Below are 19,578 nucleotides of genomic sequence, written 5' to 3'. Positions count from 1 at the left end.
TGTTTATTTGATAATTTGTATTTTAATTGAATGTCCAGTTTTTAAATTTCAACCTCAGCCCTTTCTAACGTGACAGTTTTATTTCTTAACGATTTAGTTGCAGAAAACCCTCATTTTATGTTTTCTGCAGCCGACTGAATTTTTTGTTTACGTATGATTGATTTCATCGTTTTGTCGTATTTTCCTTCCTTATAATATTTTTGGCCCTTTTATTAAAATGGATAACTTTCAAATAGTTAAAAATTCAAATAGTTCACCGTAAATGATTGTAAAACCGCTGTATGTTTCATACAAAATTGAATTTGTCTTATATATTAATCAGCCCAAACTCCAAATCAATTCTCCCGATTTTGGGGTACTAAAACTTTATAAGTGCCGAGAGCATATCATATTATCCAAAGGCTAATAAAATCAATCCAAATTTTGAATTTAAAAACTTTATTTTTCAGTTTTCTAAATTTTTATTTATGGATCTTCCATCTCAGAAAAACATAATTACTCGTTCACTGAAATATGAATTAATTAATGCGTTTAAATTAGTTCAGTATAAATTTTAAAACAAAGAAGCTAATTTCGGTTTAGTAATGGTAAGATTATTGACCTCCAGAAAAATAAAGGAGTTTAATTTTAGGCAACTTTTTGTAATAAATTTCTCCCAAAAATAGGAATAATATTAAAAATGATTATTTTGTTTAAAATGAAACATTCATTTGATGCAAATCTCCAATAATCTTAAATATTTTTTATTGCTATATATAATGATATTGTTTCCGAAGCATTACTGTATGTCAATTGATATTTCACTAGTCAATGCTTATTTTTTTAATATAATATATAAATATTTGTTATATATTATTATATATTTATTTAATATAGTATATAAATTTCTTAATATAATATATAAATATATTTTTATAAGTTTGAAAAATGCTATTGAATAGTCCAAGGATAGTCGTAAGGGTTAATAATCACGATTACAACTGCGCCATCACATACAATTTAAAAATTTATATTTTTCTTGGGAACTTATTACTGTCTGAATTAATTTATATTAAACTTTTATTATATAATGCACATTTATTAAACTTATTATATAACACCCACTTATTTTCGTTATGTTCAATCAACCATGATATAGCAAACTCTAGTTTTTATCTATAAATTGTGGTAAAGAACAATTAATCAAACTTTGAATAGTTTTTATACTGGATATTGCTATTCCCTAGTAAAAATTATAATTAATTAATCGATTCTTTGTCGAGTGTTAATAATTCAATAACATAAACGTAATTATGCATATGTTGTAATGTATAAGCATTCTTACCCATAATATGACTACTTAATTATTTTCTTTCATTGAAATGTTTATAAGGCTATTACACTGTCTGTAAATTGCGTGACGTGATATGCATGATAAAAGGCTGTCCAAAGCCGAATGTTGGAGCCGTAAATTTGGCATGTAGTTACTTTTTGGATAGTCAGTTCTCTTGAAAATATTTTTTTAAATTCAATTATATTTCTAATTAAAAATTAATCAAAATTTTAATATCTTTAAAGTATATAATCGCTCAATTGTTTTTATTCCACATTAAAATTTAAAAAAAAATTACTTACATCAGTTTTACCTCCTTGCAATTTATTTCAGTATTTTGAATTACTTTTTAACAATAGTTTAAATATGTCTTGTAAAATGCTTTCATTAAGTTGTCGAATTTATACACACGCATGCTGCGCCCATATTAAATACTAAATACAATTTTTATGTTCATGTATTAATTTCTTAATAAATTCAAAAAATTAAAATAAAGATAGATGAATCAGATTTAAAACATTATTATGCTATTATGTTCCGAATTAGTGACTAATCTTCTTTAATTTTTTTTCTAAAACATAATAGATTTTTCAAATATATAATGAATAATGCAAGATATTTTATTTTTACATTTTAGCTAATAATGAATATCATGAATTTGAAGAAATTATATGTTAAAAATCTGCTAATTCAGAGAGTTAAATTTAAAAATGTGAACGTTTTTTGAAATAGATAACCCTTCTAAAAATTTAATTGTATTTATCATTTATATTTGAAATTATTTTTTATTTTTATATTTTTTTCGAAGCAATATGTTCAAAATTTTATGACAGTAATTCCGAGTTATTTTATTATTTTGATTTATCAGAAATCGAATATATTTTCGAAATTTCAGTAAATGCATAATGTAAAACAACCAGAAGAAAATACACACATTAAAGGAAACACTTTTTGCATTTATTGATACATAAACTGAATTATTCATTGACAACAAGGAAAATGGCAACGCCGAAGGGGATTACAGAAAGTACAAGGGGCCTTTTGCGCAAATCATGGACTCAATAATAAATTCTTCAAATTCCTTTTATCACTAGTCAATATGTTATTTTCAAAGCCACGAAATAAATTAGATTCCAGTTCCTGCTGGTGTCACATTATTTTCCATTTTTTTTAAGCAGGCTTGAACAACTTTTGTACACTTATATTTATCTATGTCATGGTAACTATATACAAGCTTTGGTTTATAAAAGCGTCGTCACTTTCATTAAGTCTTTGTAGGAAAACATTTGGCTTTCTTCAAGAGTTTTTTATTTTTTTTCAATAAGTTTTAAACTCTGATAGTCACTTTCAAATAAATTATTAACAGCAGCTTGTCGCCCACCTTATTGATTCATCAATCCGCTGTGAAAGCATGTGCTTCGACAACTTTGAGTTTTTATTCACCGTAACTTTATGTTTAATCAAAGCGCTTGGAAAGATGTCCAAAATGAATTAGGAAGTATTGCAATCAAGCATTATTTGTTATGAGTTCATTTGCAACAGCTTGAATATTTTTTTTGTGTGTGATTTAATACTGTAAGACACTTTTATTTACATTTTCATTTATCTCTTCGTATGACAATTTGGGTTTCATAATGATGCCATAGTGGTTTTTCAATTTCTTCCAGTTCACTTCATAGATCTCTGAGAATATTGGAAAAAACTAAATTTTTCAAGACCATTTTCGAAAAATCATTAACGCTTTCTTGAGGCTTTGAGCTTTCAATTTCTTTTACGCTGTGGAATAACGAAGACGTCAACTTTTAATTTTCAAAGAGCGAGGAGCGATTTTTTAGAATATTAAGCTAAAAGTCTGCAATGACATCTAAAACACAAGTAATTCAAGAAAACTTCAAAAATTGTATTAAATAATTTAATGGCAAAAATTTATGCTTCTGTAAATGTTTTCATTAAAAATTTAAAGGCTTTTGAGATAGCATACAATAGTTTTTTCACGCAATTATAGCGAAAATATAATATTTGCTTTTAGTATAATTCAGAATTTAATGCAAGCATAAGAATATATTAATAAAAACAACTATCTAAATAAAATTTTGTTTCACTAATCAACAATTTTAGATTAATTAACAAGATCCATTAATTTTAAAAAGTTAATGAATACTATACATGGCATTTTAAAGAGGTAAATTTCCATACTATATGTTAAAAATATTTATCATTAGATTAAAAATTTAGTTTTCAGGTCAAACCCACAATTTTATTTCGATATCTTAATTAAGTACATTGACTACTGACGATCGAAAAAAGTTGATGTATTCGAAAAGTCGAAATAGAAAGCCGTACATTTCATGCATGAAGTATATCTTTCGTTTATCATGAATTTTTGCCCTTCGCAAACACTTGTAAGTGATATTTTTCTCTTCAATAACGTTTGATTCTTTTTGGTAGGCTTGTTCCAGAAAGCCTTCCCAACCAGTCTCTTAATCTGTACATTGTGCCGTGCTTGGCGATTCAGTGAAATTTCCATATAGTATTCATTTTTGAATTATTAAGAAATTACACGTCCTGGACTCGGTCCATTGTTGATGACGCTACTAGCAGTACTGCTAGACATTGCTGCTATCGCCGCCGCAGAGCTACTACTGGACGTCGAAGTTCGAGACACACCGGGGGAGTCCTGTTGAGGCTGGTCACTTGCAGACCCCAAAGAGCCATTGCCCATTTTGGAGGCCAAGCTGAAAACCGACGTAGGAGGTGAAGATGAACCAGCAGCAGCCGCAGCTGCAATTGCCGCTTTATGAAGGGAGAGCTCTCCAGCAGTAGCCGCCGTAGGAAAAGCTGCAGCTGCTGTCCTTAGCCTGTTGAGGGACGAGACTGCAGAGGATTCAGCAAGGGATGGTGTTGACCCGGATGGGCCTCCGCCTATTGGCGGACAAGAGTACACAGCTGATAAGGGGAATGTGCCACCAACACTTGTTACTACACTAAGATTCCCGAGAGTTCCTGCGTACCACGAGGCTGGTTTCGGATAAGGATTGAGGTAGGCTGCCCTTTGCAAAGGGCTCAGTCTAGAGGAAGCACCGGGAGGGAGGTTTGAGGAACTGGGACCTTGCGTCGATGTCGCTGTATCGACAATTGACCATATTCTAGGTTTCTGTTGTTGGCTTTGCTGTGGCAGTTCTGTCGAGGAAGGGTGGGGAACAGAAGAGTTCTGAGAGGATTCTGAGTCCTCGGAACCTAGAGAAGCGTCCGAAATTGGACTGGGCACTCTGTGTGGTTTGAGAAGGGAACAGTTTTCTTTGTCCGAGCTGTTGGTTATGACATGCCCGTCAGTACTTGTGGAAGCACACGATTTACAGTCATCGTCGACATCCACGAAGTCCATTTTGCCATCATCAGAACCTAAAACAAAACATAGCATTTAGACTGAGTTCATAATAAAATAAATATAATTTTGCAGTTTAACATAACAAATTTTGCATGCAACTTCGTACCAATAAAGGGGATATGCATTTTCTTTATTAATTTGCTTCAATATGCAGTTGAAATATTTGATACGTATAATTATATATCCTCTTTCTCAAAATTGAATATGACAGTTTTCGAGTGTATTGAAAAAATCACTTCTACTGTTTCGTATTTCTTTCTATTTTTACAATTATATTTTAAGACATACGGATTTTTTTAAATTAATTTTTGTTTGAATAAGCTTATAAATATCTAACAATATAAGATCTAACAAGACAAAAGTTTGATATGGCTGTTTATTAAAAAAAAAAAAGAATTTCTAAAACTATGGCATAATATAAAGAACATTTATAAATCTATCGTTGGTAAAATGTAAAACCCAATATCAAAAGATGTTTTTGAAGCCACAATAAAGAAAAACCGTTAATAAATAAAAAATAAATATAATATGAATTTAAAAAATACGAATAAAAAAATTGTAAATTCAATCAAGAGTATGGAAACAAATTTCCATAATCGACGGAAGAAGATTTTATTGCAAATCTAATATCAAAATTTTAATAAATGTACTATTTGATTAATATGCATGAAATTTGATTTTACCAACCAAAAAAATTGCTACCTATGCTAAAATTCTAACATTAAATAGTGTAAATGCATAAAAATCTACGCATTATCACGTTGTGAATAAATATATTCGTTCCAATGTCTAAGCATCTATGTGATAAGCAGTTCTATTATTATTTTTGTTTATATATAAATATAGAAAGAAGAAAACCCTAAGATATTAGATAGTGGTATAATGTATGTTAACTTGCAAAACTGTCTCCAAAATTAATCATAGCTCATTATTTGTTTTAACTTTTGATTTATGATTTATTTTACAGCCATACTGAATTTTCTCTTACTTTCTATTCTTTACCCCATTCTAGTTTTAACGATTATGTCAGACCGTTACGAGATGACATTATATTTCGTTACGGTTCCGAGACCCACTCCATCGAGTTAACTCGCTCCGACAGTGCAAAGAATTATGAGGCGCTTGCATTAACGCCGACAGAAAACTGAGGCAGACACTTAGTGTCTCTATGAGGAAGAAGGGGAGTACCAACCCCGTCGGCCGTTCGAATCCGTGCGGTCACGGTTTCGTGACCACCCATCTGCTGGACGTGAGTTTTGATCCTACCCGAGGGGGTGAAATGGGAGAGTTAAAGTGCTTAGCCAGCCGTATAATAGTCATTTGTGGTTAGGCACAACCTCGCCGCGCAATACTCATCGAAATAAAACATTGATATGTGAGGGGTGGTGAATTACCATCTTCGGAAGCTGTTACAAATGCTGCTGGTCAATGACAGTGGCAGCTAACCTGGCCGGTTTGAAAGATAAAACCGAAGAGAGGATGATTTTAAAAATATCCAATGCATTATTCCTAAAACTGTAAAATTTCTTTTAAAACTCGAAAATATTGCACAATATTTAATTATATTGTCATAATATTGTAGAACAATATTATGACATTATTGTACAAACTCAACGGCTATTAAAAGTAATTAAGTACAACTTTCTGTTAAGAAAAATTCTTGAATAATGAAGGATTTGTTAGGAGATTCAGATTTTTTTTTTTAAATACAAGTACGTCAAATTATCTATTTAATATTTATAAAGATATTTTCATTTCTTAAATTTTTATTAGCATAATTTTAAAAAGTACTTGTTGGCTAAAATGTTCTGCCTTCAGATGGATGTCAAGATTACATAATTTTTTAATTGCCTTTTGGATTAAGTTAGAAAAATAGTTGATTTTTATAATAATATATATCAAAGATTCTTTAAAAAGAAATTGTAAATAAAAAAAACACTATTTAGATATTTATTATATTATCCACTTATAACTGCAATTTTTTATATAAAATTAAATGGATTTCTGATAAAGTCCTTCAGTAAATTTATTTTCTTGTATTTTACTAAAGATATAACTTCTCGTTAGTTTCTTAAATTTCAATCAAAATTACGTAAATTCAAATTCAGAACCCCATAAAGTCGTTTTAAAAAATAAAATTCAGTGATAAATATTTTTTATAATAATAAAACAAAAATTAAAAAGATATTTGGTATGCACAACTGATATTTTGTATTCTTATTTGCTTTCTGTAAAATATTAAATTTCTGAAAATGTAAATTCTCTATTAAAGGAAATGAAATGATTAATAGTTGAGCTGTTTTATAGATGTTTAAAATCAGTTTAGTATTTTGGATGTTTAAGATCAGTTTAGCATTAATAACTTAATTTGTAGTCGTTCATCCAAGTCAAGTTGATATTGAATTTTAAAATGAAAAAATTGGATGTCATGCCAAATCAATTTGTTTCCTTTTCCTTATGTGTCATTTTATTAAATCTTTCGTGTCAGTAAATCATGCCCATGATAAAACAACTAGAGCTTAAGGTTATAGGTAGATTTCCCTGTTAAAAATAAATAGTATATTTCTGAAAATCCAAAATAGTATGCGAAATTGTCAAAAACCTGGTCTGCCATAAACTTTTTAAATGCGTTTCACATGAGGCTTTATTAATAAAAACTTACTGGTGCATTAATTCTAGATGTGTTAACTTTATCCCCATTCTTTTCACTTCAAAGTACAACGAATCCGCAGTAATACTACGTTTACGACTCTACGGATTTCAGAAAAGAATTCGTTGTAAAATTCGCAGTTAAAGTATGTGAAACTACCTTAACAGGAAATATAAAACTCAGCAGACCTATGTGAAACGCGACTTTTTTTCACCCTTAATAATGTATCTGTGAAAAAATAGACTGTTGTAAACAACATTTCCGTCAAAGAATCTAATACCGAAACACCACTAAATCTAGTCAAATGTCTTGTTCGAAGGATTTTGATTGCTTTGTCATGGGGCTAAAATCGAGACGCTGTGACATGAGATGCTCTTTATGGGAAATTCATTTTCCTTTTTTATCAATATAGCCCTTCAATTGAAAGATCTTTTATGGATACTTATTATAGACGATTCCTTTTTTTACACCGACAGTAAAGCTGATTTGTCTTTGTAGAAAATAGAAATTTCATGGTGTCCACGCAGATATATCTTAGTTGTTTGTCCACTGCTCGTGACAAAACTACCTTTCGGTTTATATTTTGTTGAATTTTAAAATGTATATTGCTATTTTCAATGATTATGACCAAAATTATCTTTGGATTCGATTTCATTGAATTTTTGAACATAAACTGCCAACTTATATATATATATATATATATGGTAAACTATAATTGAATTTTGATTAAACTGAAATAAAGATTGCCAGTTTCTACCAGTACTTAATAATTCAGTTATTGATTTCATTGATTGATTTCAATGAGCATATATTTGTTTCATTTCATTAACTTTTTCAAAATTTCACAAAAAAAAAAATAGAATTTTTTAATGTTTGATTTAAAGATCCAGTTTTTCTCTTTTCACAAACTTACAGGGTAATTTTGCATTTTATGTGATATAGAAGTCTTTATTTTGTTATTCGTCATTGTTTATCACAATTCAGGCGACTTGATCTATTTTAATATCAATTAGCCATCATATGAACCATTAATTTAATCAAAGGGGGAAACAAACATAATTTGCGATCATCATAATAGCCTTATGATATAAATATAATTTGCAAATGTGGTTCTTTACAACAAAATGGTTTATTGTCTTTCCAATATTTGATCTTAAATTTAAAAGTTATTTTCGTAACAACTTTCCTGTGCGCTGTTACAGTATATGCAAAGGAGTCTTGTCTAAATATTTATTGAAAAAAAGAATTTTTACTTAGACCAAGTATGACAGTTGACAAAATATACTATTATTTTGCATTTTTCAGAAGAAAAATTAAGAAAAAAGAATGAATGATTGGAAGAAATACTTGACAAAAAGTTTACGTCTTAAAAAGAGTAAGATATCTTTCGTACAAAGTTGTACTTTTCAGAACTCATATGAAATGGTTTGATACCTGTGCGCTTTTCTGCTTTAAATTTAAAATGAAAATTCCACCTTACTAAGATGTGTGCTCCAGGTATATATTATTAAATAAAGTGATGGTCATTATTGAGACGCTATTAAGATTTAAACAGCGGTTCAATGCATATAAACTAAACAAATAGCCTTCAGTGCCTTTTAATGAAGTCCTTAAATTTTCATTTTAGTTGGTAACTCTCAAAATTTTACTGCATCTAAAGTTCCATTCATGACTCTTTGTCTCAAAATAATCCAAATTCCGGTTTCAGAACATTGTGATCTCTCTGAAAAGAATGAACTTTTCAATACCTATTCACTCCCCATTTAGGCTTTGTCTCTGTACTTAGCAATTTGAAAGCAAATATCCCTTCCCCATCCAGGAGGCTTTTCCTGGAAAATATTCCGGATCACACAAACTTTCTAATTTCTATTTAAAAATGACGTCGGGCCTAAATGGAAAATCTTTCCCCGCTGCGCTGTCGGCTCAAAGACATTGAATCGCGACTATTCAATAAAGTCAATAGTCTTCCAGGAGGAAAGGGGGTGGGAATACTGGTTATAATCCTTTCGGCAGCGCTTTCAAACAGCCCATGCTATAATCCTATGCATGTGCTGCCTTTGGGGAATCCATTTCACCCAAGCGACAGTCTTCCACCGCAACCAATCGGTGCTCTGGAGGGATGACCCTCCCCCCGGTTTCTGGGAGGGAAGCAGAAAGATCGTGCCACAATGTGGAAAAGGGTCACGTGATGCTGCTGCCTCCTTCAGTTTGTGCCTCCTCCACCATCTTCGCCTCCCCATCCTCTCATTCGAATACGCGTGTCGCCATCTTTGTCCGTTCTGTCCATTATCTGCATCTTTTTATTCACTCTGCAGATCAACACACCACAAATGGAAGAAATCGAATACCCTCCAGTCCATCTGAGTTATTTTATTTCAAACAATGAGGAAAATTGCTTGAAAAAATAGTCATATTTTTCTTATTTCCCATTTTCAAAATACGAAAAGGACCAGTTTGTTTCTGAAAAATGACGGCATTTGGTTGATTTACACTATTAAGAAATTAAAATAAAGATGAAACTATAGTTCCTCTCGAGGACAGAGTCATGCATGCCACAAGTAACAACATATTATAATTCCATGTTTAAAAGTTTGAAAAATTATTAACACATAGCCTTTATTCAAGACTATATGCATATAAAAAAAACTGATGCCAAGTTAAATTCTAATAAAGTTATTCAGATTATATTTTAATATCATAGATAATTTAGGGTGACGTCTTTTCTTAGTTACTGGATATCTTGGTATTTCCGATATGTTTTAAAAACGTTACGAGATACTTACGGACATTTATTGAATTGATTGTTTACAATTGATGAGACCAAAAAATCTGATCGATTCATAAAGTAAGATATAGACTGAATTCTATGCATGCAATAATTTTCATTTTTTTTTCTGTGGTGCTTCAGCCTTTTTTAATTGTTTGACATTCTTAGCATTTCTACTTGTTTCAAAATCTTGATGAAGTGTTTATTATAATATTAAATAGCGTTTCAATAAATTGTTGACAAGATAACAGTAGATAAACGTCATAAAAGTATTTTACAAATCAAATTGCATTATGTTAGGCTTATTTACAATATCTGAATACTATACAGGTTCTTTCGCTCGCAACTCATGCCAACGACTGATCGCCAAAAATTTTACGGTTTATAGGAAATTATATCCTTTCCAGAATATCTTTATTAATCGTATTGTTAGATAACTGTAAAACTGGGATTCAGCCTGTTTAGATTTCGTATCAAAGAAATTTTGGGTACTAAATTTGGACCTGTATGTTTGATCTGCCTGGATCTTTGGAGCTTAATTCAAAGCGAAATGGAGGCATTTAGTTATTTTCAGAATTATAACATTCTACTGAAAAATCGGGATTGCGAATCTTCGCACTCATAAAGTAACGAATAATAATGGAAAGTATCAACATAATAACAGTTAAAATTTTTATTTTGTTGTGCTTTTTTTATAGTTTTTATTTCATCGTTTCTCATCAATGTTAATCGAATTAAAAGGTTTATAATTTTGATTTTTAAATTAATTTGATTATAATGATCAATAGGCTCGTTCGTAATAAACATTTAATTATGTTCACCCATGATATATGGTTGGTACTAAAGTACCAAGTTTACAATATATATTAGTGGCATGTTATCTGAGTTGCTAATTTGGAGTTTTCATTTTAATACAGAATATCACCGCGCAACATGTTTTTATGCCAGGTTCATTTTTAAATCCCTCAGAAATGTAGATTTATAGGAAATATTTTGATTTTTAATATCTTTAGCAGGTCCTCCTGCTTTCTAACTAGCTTAATCCTAACAAGTAATATAATTATATTGATTAATAATCTCAGCAACTAATAATATAACAGCAAATGTCTAAAAATGATCATTCTATCTTACCTGAGTTTTGCCTTGGATGGTGAGGATCACTCCTCCTCCTGTCCACGTCGTGGTCCTTGTCCATCCTTTTGGCATCGGATTCTTTGATCCTTTGGTCTGTATCATCTCTATCATCTAAGTCGTCATCTTCGCATCTGTTTCTTGGAGACCAAGTCATTTTGTTCTCTTTCTTGAGCCTTCTTCGGGCATTGGCGAACCAAGTGGACACTTGAGTGAGGGTCATTTTGGTGATGATGGCCAGCATGATCTTCTCTCCTTTAGTTGGGTAAGGATTTTTGCGATGTTCGTTTAGCCACGCCTTCAGGGTGCTCGTAGTCTCCCTCGTCGCGTTTTTTCTGCGTGCGCCATTCAAGTCCACCCCGTATCTGCACAAGTAATAAAAAAAATTATGATTAAGATGCATAATTAGAGTAATAATTAAAATTAAGAAATATGAGAGTTTAAAAATACTTTGTGAAAACAAAAAATTGATGATTACGAATTATTCGGTTTTAAATAATTGCCGTCATTCGTAATTGTATGAAACAAGGAATCTCCTCACAATACTTAGCAGTGATACATATTGACGTTATTATCTTTTTTTTTTCTTTTTACTTATTTTTTAGAATTTGAATTACTTATAGAAAATAATTACCATTTATTTGTTTAACTTGAAGAAGAAGAACTTTTAAGTATATAAAATGCTTATTAAACAGATTATAAGCAAAATAATAAATCCTCTTTAATTTACTCTTTTTTCACTAACAATGATTTACTCAATTTTAATGAAAGATAAATATTATGCAGTTTGCGAACTTATTGTATCTAATACCTCGTTCTCAGTTTAAGAAAAAAATTATTAGCATATAAATATTGAGAGGCAGACAAGCTCTTATAAACACAGCTCTTATAAACACAGAGCTCTTATAAACACAGAGAAATTCAATAAAGATTATGTTAAATAGAAAAACAATAACGTGCCTATCTATATTATATTAGTATTGAGATAAGCATATTTTAATAGAATATTTTGATCAAATTTTTGAAATCGGTTGTATTTCTTCCCTGAGTATATTCGTTTGCAATTATTTAAAAATCTAACAAAACCATTTTCTATTAACATATCTATCACTCAAACTTTCATATAATCCTACATGGGAATTTGATCCACAACCTAAGAAATCCATATTGGCAATCGTATTTTCATTACATTCAAATTATCATTTTAGTTAGCGAAGCATTAAAAAAATTTGTGGGAAAGGACCAACTTATTTATTAGTATTTATAATTAAATAAATTGTGGAAGAAATTTACAAAATATATGAAAAAATGGAAATTTTGATTTAATTGAGGAATTGTGATATTTTCGAAGGATATATAATAATTAATATCTGTGCAGAGCATTGAAATTTTAAAATTTAATAATGAGCAGTGTTATTTTTAATTAAAAAAAGCGTCTAAAAATTAACAACGCATTGATTTATTTAAACGTAAATTTTTCATTTTGAAACTTCAAACAGCTAATTATTGAAAAATAAAACACAACACAAGTTAGAATTAATATATTTTTATTAATGATTAGACTTGAAAAAATATAGTAATTAAAATAGTTAATTTATAGAGAAATTCTAAGGGCATCTCTTTCAGAAAATAAGGCACATGGAAGATTTCACAAGTACTAAACATTATAAAGAATTCAATTTTGCTTTTAATCAAGCCATTCAATAAAAATTATCCAAAATTTAATTTCATAAACTTATTTAAATTTCTAATGAATATTTTATTTTGAACTCATACAAATTTGAGCTTATTTCCTTTTATTTATAATTTCAGCATCTAAGAAACAATTCTATCGTATTATACACACGTTGTAATAAATGTTTTTCAAGTTATTTTTATTCAAGAGTCTTGTAGTGAAAAAAAACTACACAAAATTGATAATCATAACTGAAGATTTAAAAAAATTATATAGTTTTTATTTTCTGAAAAAAAAATATTATATTTTAATATATCAAGATATTTAAGAATTTACATGCATTATTTGCTGTGCGTTAGAAATACATTTGAATCACATTCCTGAAGAAGTATTTAAATATAACAACGTATCACGAATCCTGAATTATGCTATCATTTATTGAATGGAAGAATATTTGTTACAATTTTTGATATTCTATTTACTAATTATCTTAACTGTTCCATTATTTAATGTATCATGAATTTATTTTGAAATTATCTACATAAACGCTGTAAAGAACAGAAATAAACTAAAGGCATTAATATAAAGTCTTTACTTCATTAAAATACCGTGCAAAATGGCGTTAAAATCATATGGCTATCATTTCCAATCAATAACGGACGATAATACATACACCCGACGCAAAAGCGACCTGTGTTCCAGTTGCTGAAAGGCTAATGTTTAAATGATTGTCCGGCTAGCTATTAATATTTACATACCGAAAGTAGTGGTCAGTCGTCGAGGGCAATTATGGACAAAATTGCGCTCCACACTAATGAATGCCTCCGTGTTGGGAACTGGGCTTTCAATCTGCACGATATTGCCACGGAGGGCACGCTTAACTCACGCGCCAAGTTCTCCACCCCTCGTTTATTTTCCTTGCTCCGTCAGCACACCTGTCCATCCATTTACTAACAGCTCGGTTTATTTTACGTGATTCACGACGAGTTAGAATCGATAGACTTCACATGTAGGAATTTATAACAAACTGAAAAGGATTTTTTCTTCAGTGTAAGCAAAACGTGCGGAAAATTTGCACTGATATATCTTTATAGAATAAATCTTCAATTACAAACTTAATTTCATACTTTCTTGTTTGTATACAAAAAAGGGTATTGTAACAATGAAAATGTTCAAACTCGTAATTTAGAGGTGTATCCACGTTATAAATTTTTCCTAGTTCAGAAAACTCTTTTTCGGATATAGACGACCTTCTATAAATATGATGCGTCAAAAACAGAAAAGCGTTAACAGATCAGATCTATTATGCAGCTTAATGTACAAAATAGTTCATTACTGTCAAATTTTGGACTAAACTTGTAGGGAAATCGGACTCCCTGTATGCATATGAATATTATAATTTAAAAATAAATGGAATAGGGCGATGAAATTTTACATTTTTGTGACCGGAATTGTATATTGTAACAAATTTTCTAACAAATCTTTTTAAGTGTGCACTGTTTTCTTGTCTGTTGATCTCTGCGTATATAAATACGAAACAGAACTAAAAAATGCAAACTTTTCTCATCTTCTTTCATTTAAAAAAAAATTATCGCTATTTAATTTCGGGAAAAAAAATGATGAAAGATCTTATTTACGATTTTTCTTAAGTCCAACAATTTAATTGCAGTAACAAGCAATTTTTAAAATATGCGTAAATGAAAGCTTTTCAATTTAAATATTATATAGAATATAAATTTTTCGGATGTTCCACTTCAAAATTATCACTTTTTTATGTACATTTTAATGAATTCGGTTTTGCATAGCAGTGAATGTGCATTCAGTATAACTAATCGCTTATTATTTTTAATTTCAAAATGTAGACAATTATCTTAAAACTACTGCGTTTCCAAAGTTTTTCATTATCAATACAGATATTTTGTAACAATTTATAATAAATTAAAATATATAATAGGTCGATGTAAGAAATTACTGAAATAAAGAATTAGAATAAAATCCATGAAAATATTTGTTTCCGAAGACAAACTTCTTAAAATGCCAAAATAATTTCACCACCTTTTCCTACACGATTAAACTTTATGAATTTTATTTCAAAATATTTGAAATATTTCCATAGCAAAACATTGAGAAATTATTAGAAATATTTTCATCTCAAATGAATTTTACAAATTTTGTAACATTGTAGCGAGAATACAAAAACAGAACCTGCCTTGCCTGTCTTCAATTGTTCATTTTCAAAGCTTAAACAAATTATGAATTAAAACTTTTTAAAGATATCTGAAAGAAAATATTTTGATTGCTGAAGAATTTAAAATGCCAAACCACATCGCAGCAAAAATGCATCTGCATTGGGACATGGGAACATGAAACAATGTCATTTAGATTCAGGAAACAGGAAACCCTTCCAAGCATAGCAAAGGTAATGGGTAGCTTTAGTGATGATAGGGTTCACAGGGAAGAATTAAGCTCAGGCAATAGTGATGCCGAAATTGAAAAATAATACATGGTTTCAAAATAATGATGAAGATTTAGAAAATCGGCACTTAAGTAAAATGAATAATCTCTTCATTTATGTCGAATTGAGCTTCAGTCGATGAATAGAATTACTTATATTTTCAACTAGAGATATGTATCGAAAATTTTTGTTGCTGTATGGCTTTTGAAATCGAAATTACCACTTATAAATTTATTGCTGACAAAAAATAGCATTGTTTAACATCCTTTCAAAATTAATTATGCAATTTTAAAAAAATAATTGTAAATAGAAATTTAAATTTATTCATTCTAAAATTTACTACTTACAATCAAAACATGCCATAAATTTAACCTAAGAAGGAAATTCTCAAATGCTGATAAGCTCTTTATGATGTAAATAATACGAATCATTTTTCCAGGTTTTGTCATATTTTGCAGGGCCTATTTTACTCGCATTTGAAATATAATTTCAAATTTATAAACATTGTTCGTATAAAAAACGATTTTATGTGATATATCTGAAAGTATATATGAATTTGTGTGAATATTTATTCATAAGTGCATTTTGAAAATCTTCAAAAGTTGAGATGATTATAAATAGACGAATTTAAAAAGAAATTCGCTTTTTTTCCATATTGTCAATCTTTTTTAGAAGAGCAATTTCCTTTTCTATTTAGAATGAAATTTAAAATTTATTTGAATAATCTATACAAAGTCGGAAAAAAATCTATGATTGAGAAATAGGCGATGTATCTATTAATATCAAAGAAATCTTTTCTAGATATTATTTCTAAATTATTATTCTTTAACGTTTGAATACACTTTGACCAAGTAAATAAATATTTTCAAAAGTTATTAATTTAATAATCACGTTCATGAAATCGGTTAAACAAAATTTAAATAAATCTCAACATCGTAATCTTTGATTCAAAAATCCTATTTTTGAACAATACGTTGATATTTATTTACTGTGCGTGCTTGCAGCCACGCGCAAGGTCTATCAATTTTAATCGTATTGGCACGATACTTCACATGACTCCCACCATTCAATTCCAATAATTATTTGCACATATTCGTCCAATAACGCCCATTTTTGAATTGATCAGGAGTTGCCTGGATTTGCACGATGCTCGTGAACAATTGCAACATGAATTATGAAATCAGTTCGTGCGCAAAGCGCGTGTGCGGCTCCAACCATTTGATTCGTTGTCTAAAGGTCGTGACACCTGGATCCCGCGAAAAAAAAAATACTTCACTTTATAAACGTGTCGAAGTACCACCAGGTGGGATAAAACCATTCCATTTGTATTTTTAATAAAAGTGTGTCTGTGTAACATGAAGAAAAAATACAAATGTGCAACTTGTGACTAAAAAGACTAACCGAATATCATGACTTCGCATGACTTAATAATTTGGAATCTTGATGACAGCTGCGTATTCATTTCAACTATGCCTCTGTTTCTTTTCTCATTTTAACACAGGAAGCCGTTAAAAAGGAATTAAACTTCTTTAAATAAAGCAATCAGCTTCAACTGGATAATCGTTAATCGGACGTTCTACTGTTGTTTTATACGAACTCAGTTACTCGATAACCCAATTGAATGAAACAAGATTTTTTGGTCGAATTTTGTATAGTATCAATGGGAAGACCTCCAAAATTCATACTCAGTTTTCTTCACTATGAAGCCAAAATATTATATCTGAGACATGTAATGTTGCGAATGTACACGAGAAAGTTCAGGACACAAGACTCCTGCTGTTTCATTTGGTAAGCTTTTCTAAAATTGTTCACAAGACATGTCAACCTCCAGAAATAAAAGCTCAAATACAAAAAAGAAAATCAATCTGAAAATCAAAATTCTAAGAATACTGTATCTCAGCCATTCGTGCGTGAATGAGTTAATATTCTTTAGTTAATGATCTGAAAAGAGCAAAAAGAATAAAAATAAGTTACTATTTTTATATATAAACACATTGAAAAAAATATCTGGATTCAATTATTGCTGACTGAATTGAAGTCCGACTAATGGAATTATTTTTAAAGCATTCTTGGTTTCTCATGTTGATTATAAGGCTTTTAGTGTTATTTTTTTTTTCCTATGTCTTCGTGAAGATAAATTCTTGTAAGTACTTATTTCACTGTCGTTGTTCACTGTTAAAACCGAGTATTTATTTTAAAGAAAAGACAGAATCTTCTTTTGTGTTCCTGCATTGTACTGAGCAAGGACTATTAGTTGATTTTAAAACAGTCACAGACCATTACTCTTTCAAGAATGATATTTTTCAGTTTTCTGTAATGGAATCCTCTTTTCTGTAGTGCCTTTTTCAGCTCCTTTCAAAATATGTCAAAGAAGAGAAAAAAAAATATTTTAAAGCAAGTAATACACACTGAACAGCAAAGATTTCGCTTCGACTCCCCCCTCGCTCTCCAGACTTAACGTTCGACAGCTTTTAACATCACTCCAAATAAGCGTCCGCGAATGAGAACGGAGTAACCCAGTACAAAGCTCCAAGAGCGGGATAAAGGGTAAAGAAGAGAGTGATCGGGTAAAAAAAAAAAAAAAAAAAAAAAAAACGTCGGAAAGCATTTCGTCGTGGTAATTGGATCGAGGAAATAGGGGAGGAGGTACGGCATAACAGGGAGTATCAGTGGTCTTCGGAATCAAAGGAAGAAATGAAGTGAGTTCAACAGATCCCTTAGATTCCCGTTCCTGGCGGAAGATACGGAAATATGCAAACTGGAGTGAGCGGGCTCAAGTAACTGGAAAAAAGGAGAGGAAGGGCTGCTTATATGCAAAAAAATAAATAGAAAAAATAGACGCAAAAAAAGAGGCAAACTTGAAAGAAGGGAGGGAAGAAAAATATTCGGTGGGCTGTGACGGTATAAAAAGTTCAACCGAGCGATGCAGAAAATTCTAAGCGTTCCGCGCTTTTTATTTTTATTAACATTTTTTTATTCCTTCGAAATTTTTTTCTCCTTTTTTCCCCCCTTTCAGACCCTCTATCCCATTATCGGGACTCGTAACTGAGTGAAAAATTGGCGTATTGACTCGCACGCCCCTTTTTCATGGCTTTCGAATCTGACTGTGCTCATTACGGTGAATCCCTTCTTGCGGGCGCCCTGGCTTAGGGCCCCGTGAAGCCTTGTTCCTTGAGGCCCGGGATGTTTGTTCGACACGAGATCTATCAGCCCCCTCCTTTTCCGACCACCCCCACGTGGGCTTATTCAAATGCCTTACTCATGTCAGGTTTGGTCAGATTCACCCTGGCTGACTGATGTGGAAGCAAGAAAGAACAAAGAAAACAAAAACTCGCTTCCGCGCCCCTACCGCCCCTCTTCTGCGCCCCGGCGTTATCTGCTTATATACTTTTTACATATATAAATGCCTTCCAGGCACAAATTCCACGCACACATCTGAATTTGCGGATCCCGCATACATTCGCCCACCTTTGCTACCAGGCCGCATTCGTGGCTTATTTATATTTCGCCACAACTATTGCAAGGGCTGCAGAGCCCTGCACTTTTCATTTGTATACGGATTTTTTTCCTCTTTTACCCGGTTTTCGCATTTGTTGTTTTTCAAAAACCCTACTCTTTCTTTTTCTCTACATATATGTATATGTATCCATGCTTGTGTATATGTGTATATAAATATACGCATACATAAAACTCTGCGTGCACCCCTTTTTTTTTCTCTTACTTCCCTTCCGGACGCCCTGTTTTCATTTTCGGTGTTTTTGCATTTGAATGACAAAGTGGGAGAAGATGTTTTTTGTATGCTTTTTTTTTCCTAGGGTGAAAATTCGCGAGAGAATGTTTTGCATGCGTCGTGCAAGATGAAAACAGAGAAAGAGAGGAAAAACTGTGGAAAAAAAGAAGCACCTACCAAATTCTTCTAGATGAGAAAATACGTAGATATATTTATATATATAAAAAAGAGGCAAATGGAAGAAAAGGAAAATATCACTTTCAGAAACCAAGATATTTTGATGCAGCCTTAACATTCTCTGCGGACTTATTTTTTATTTTATTTCATCCATTATGTTAAGAACCATTTTTTTTTTTCATCCATAGCGAAAACTCCGGCACTCTTTGTAAATGTAATCGGAAAAAGTTGCCGATGCATTTTTATTGTGTAGGACAAGTTTCCTGCGCTCTCTTCTGTCTTTCTCTTTTTCC

At 30.9% G+C, this 19,578-nt stretch overlaps 1 protein-coding gene across 4 annotated transcripts in view; it reads right to left on the bottom strand.

Annotated features, from left to right (window-relative positions):
* Positions 1-2,247: 2,247 nt before the first annotated feature.
* LOC129962007 (iroquois-class homeodomain protein irx-3-like) overlaps positions 2,248-19,578 on the bottom strand; it is a 199,841-nt gene continuing 182,510 nt past the window's right edge. For all 4 annotated transcript variants that reach the window (XM_056075671.1, XM_056075672.1, XM_056075669.1 and 1 more), the window contains exons 4-5: positions 11,249-11,613; positions 2,248-4,714 (exon numbers count right to left, since the gene is read on the bottom strand). In XM_056075671.1, coding sequence (XP_055931646.1) covers positions 3,861-4,714; positions 11,249-11,613 — 1,219 coding nt within the window. In that variant the 3' untranslated portion in view covers positions 2,248-3,860. The remainder of the gene's footprint in view (positions 4,715-11,248; positions 11,614-19,578) is intronic.

The sequence above is a fragment of the Argiope bruennichi genome, chromosome 2, assembly GCF_947563725.1.
Source record: "Argiope bruennichi chromosome 2, qqArgBrue1.1, whole genome shotgun sequence".
NCBI lineage: Eukaryota > Metazoa > Arthropoda > Arachnida > Araneae > Araneidae > Argiope > Argiope bruennichi.
This window is presented reverse-complemented; position numbering and strand designations above follow the sequence as displayed.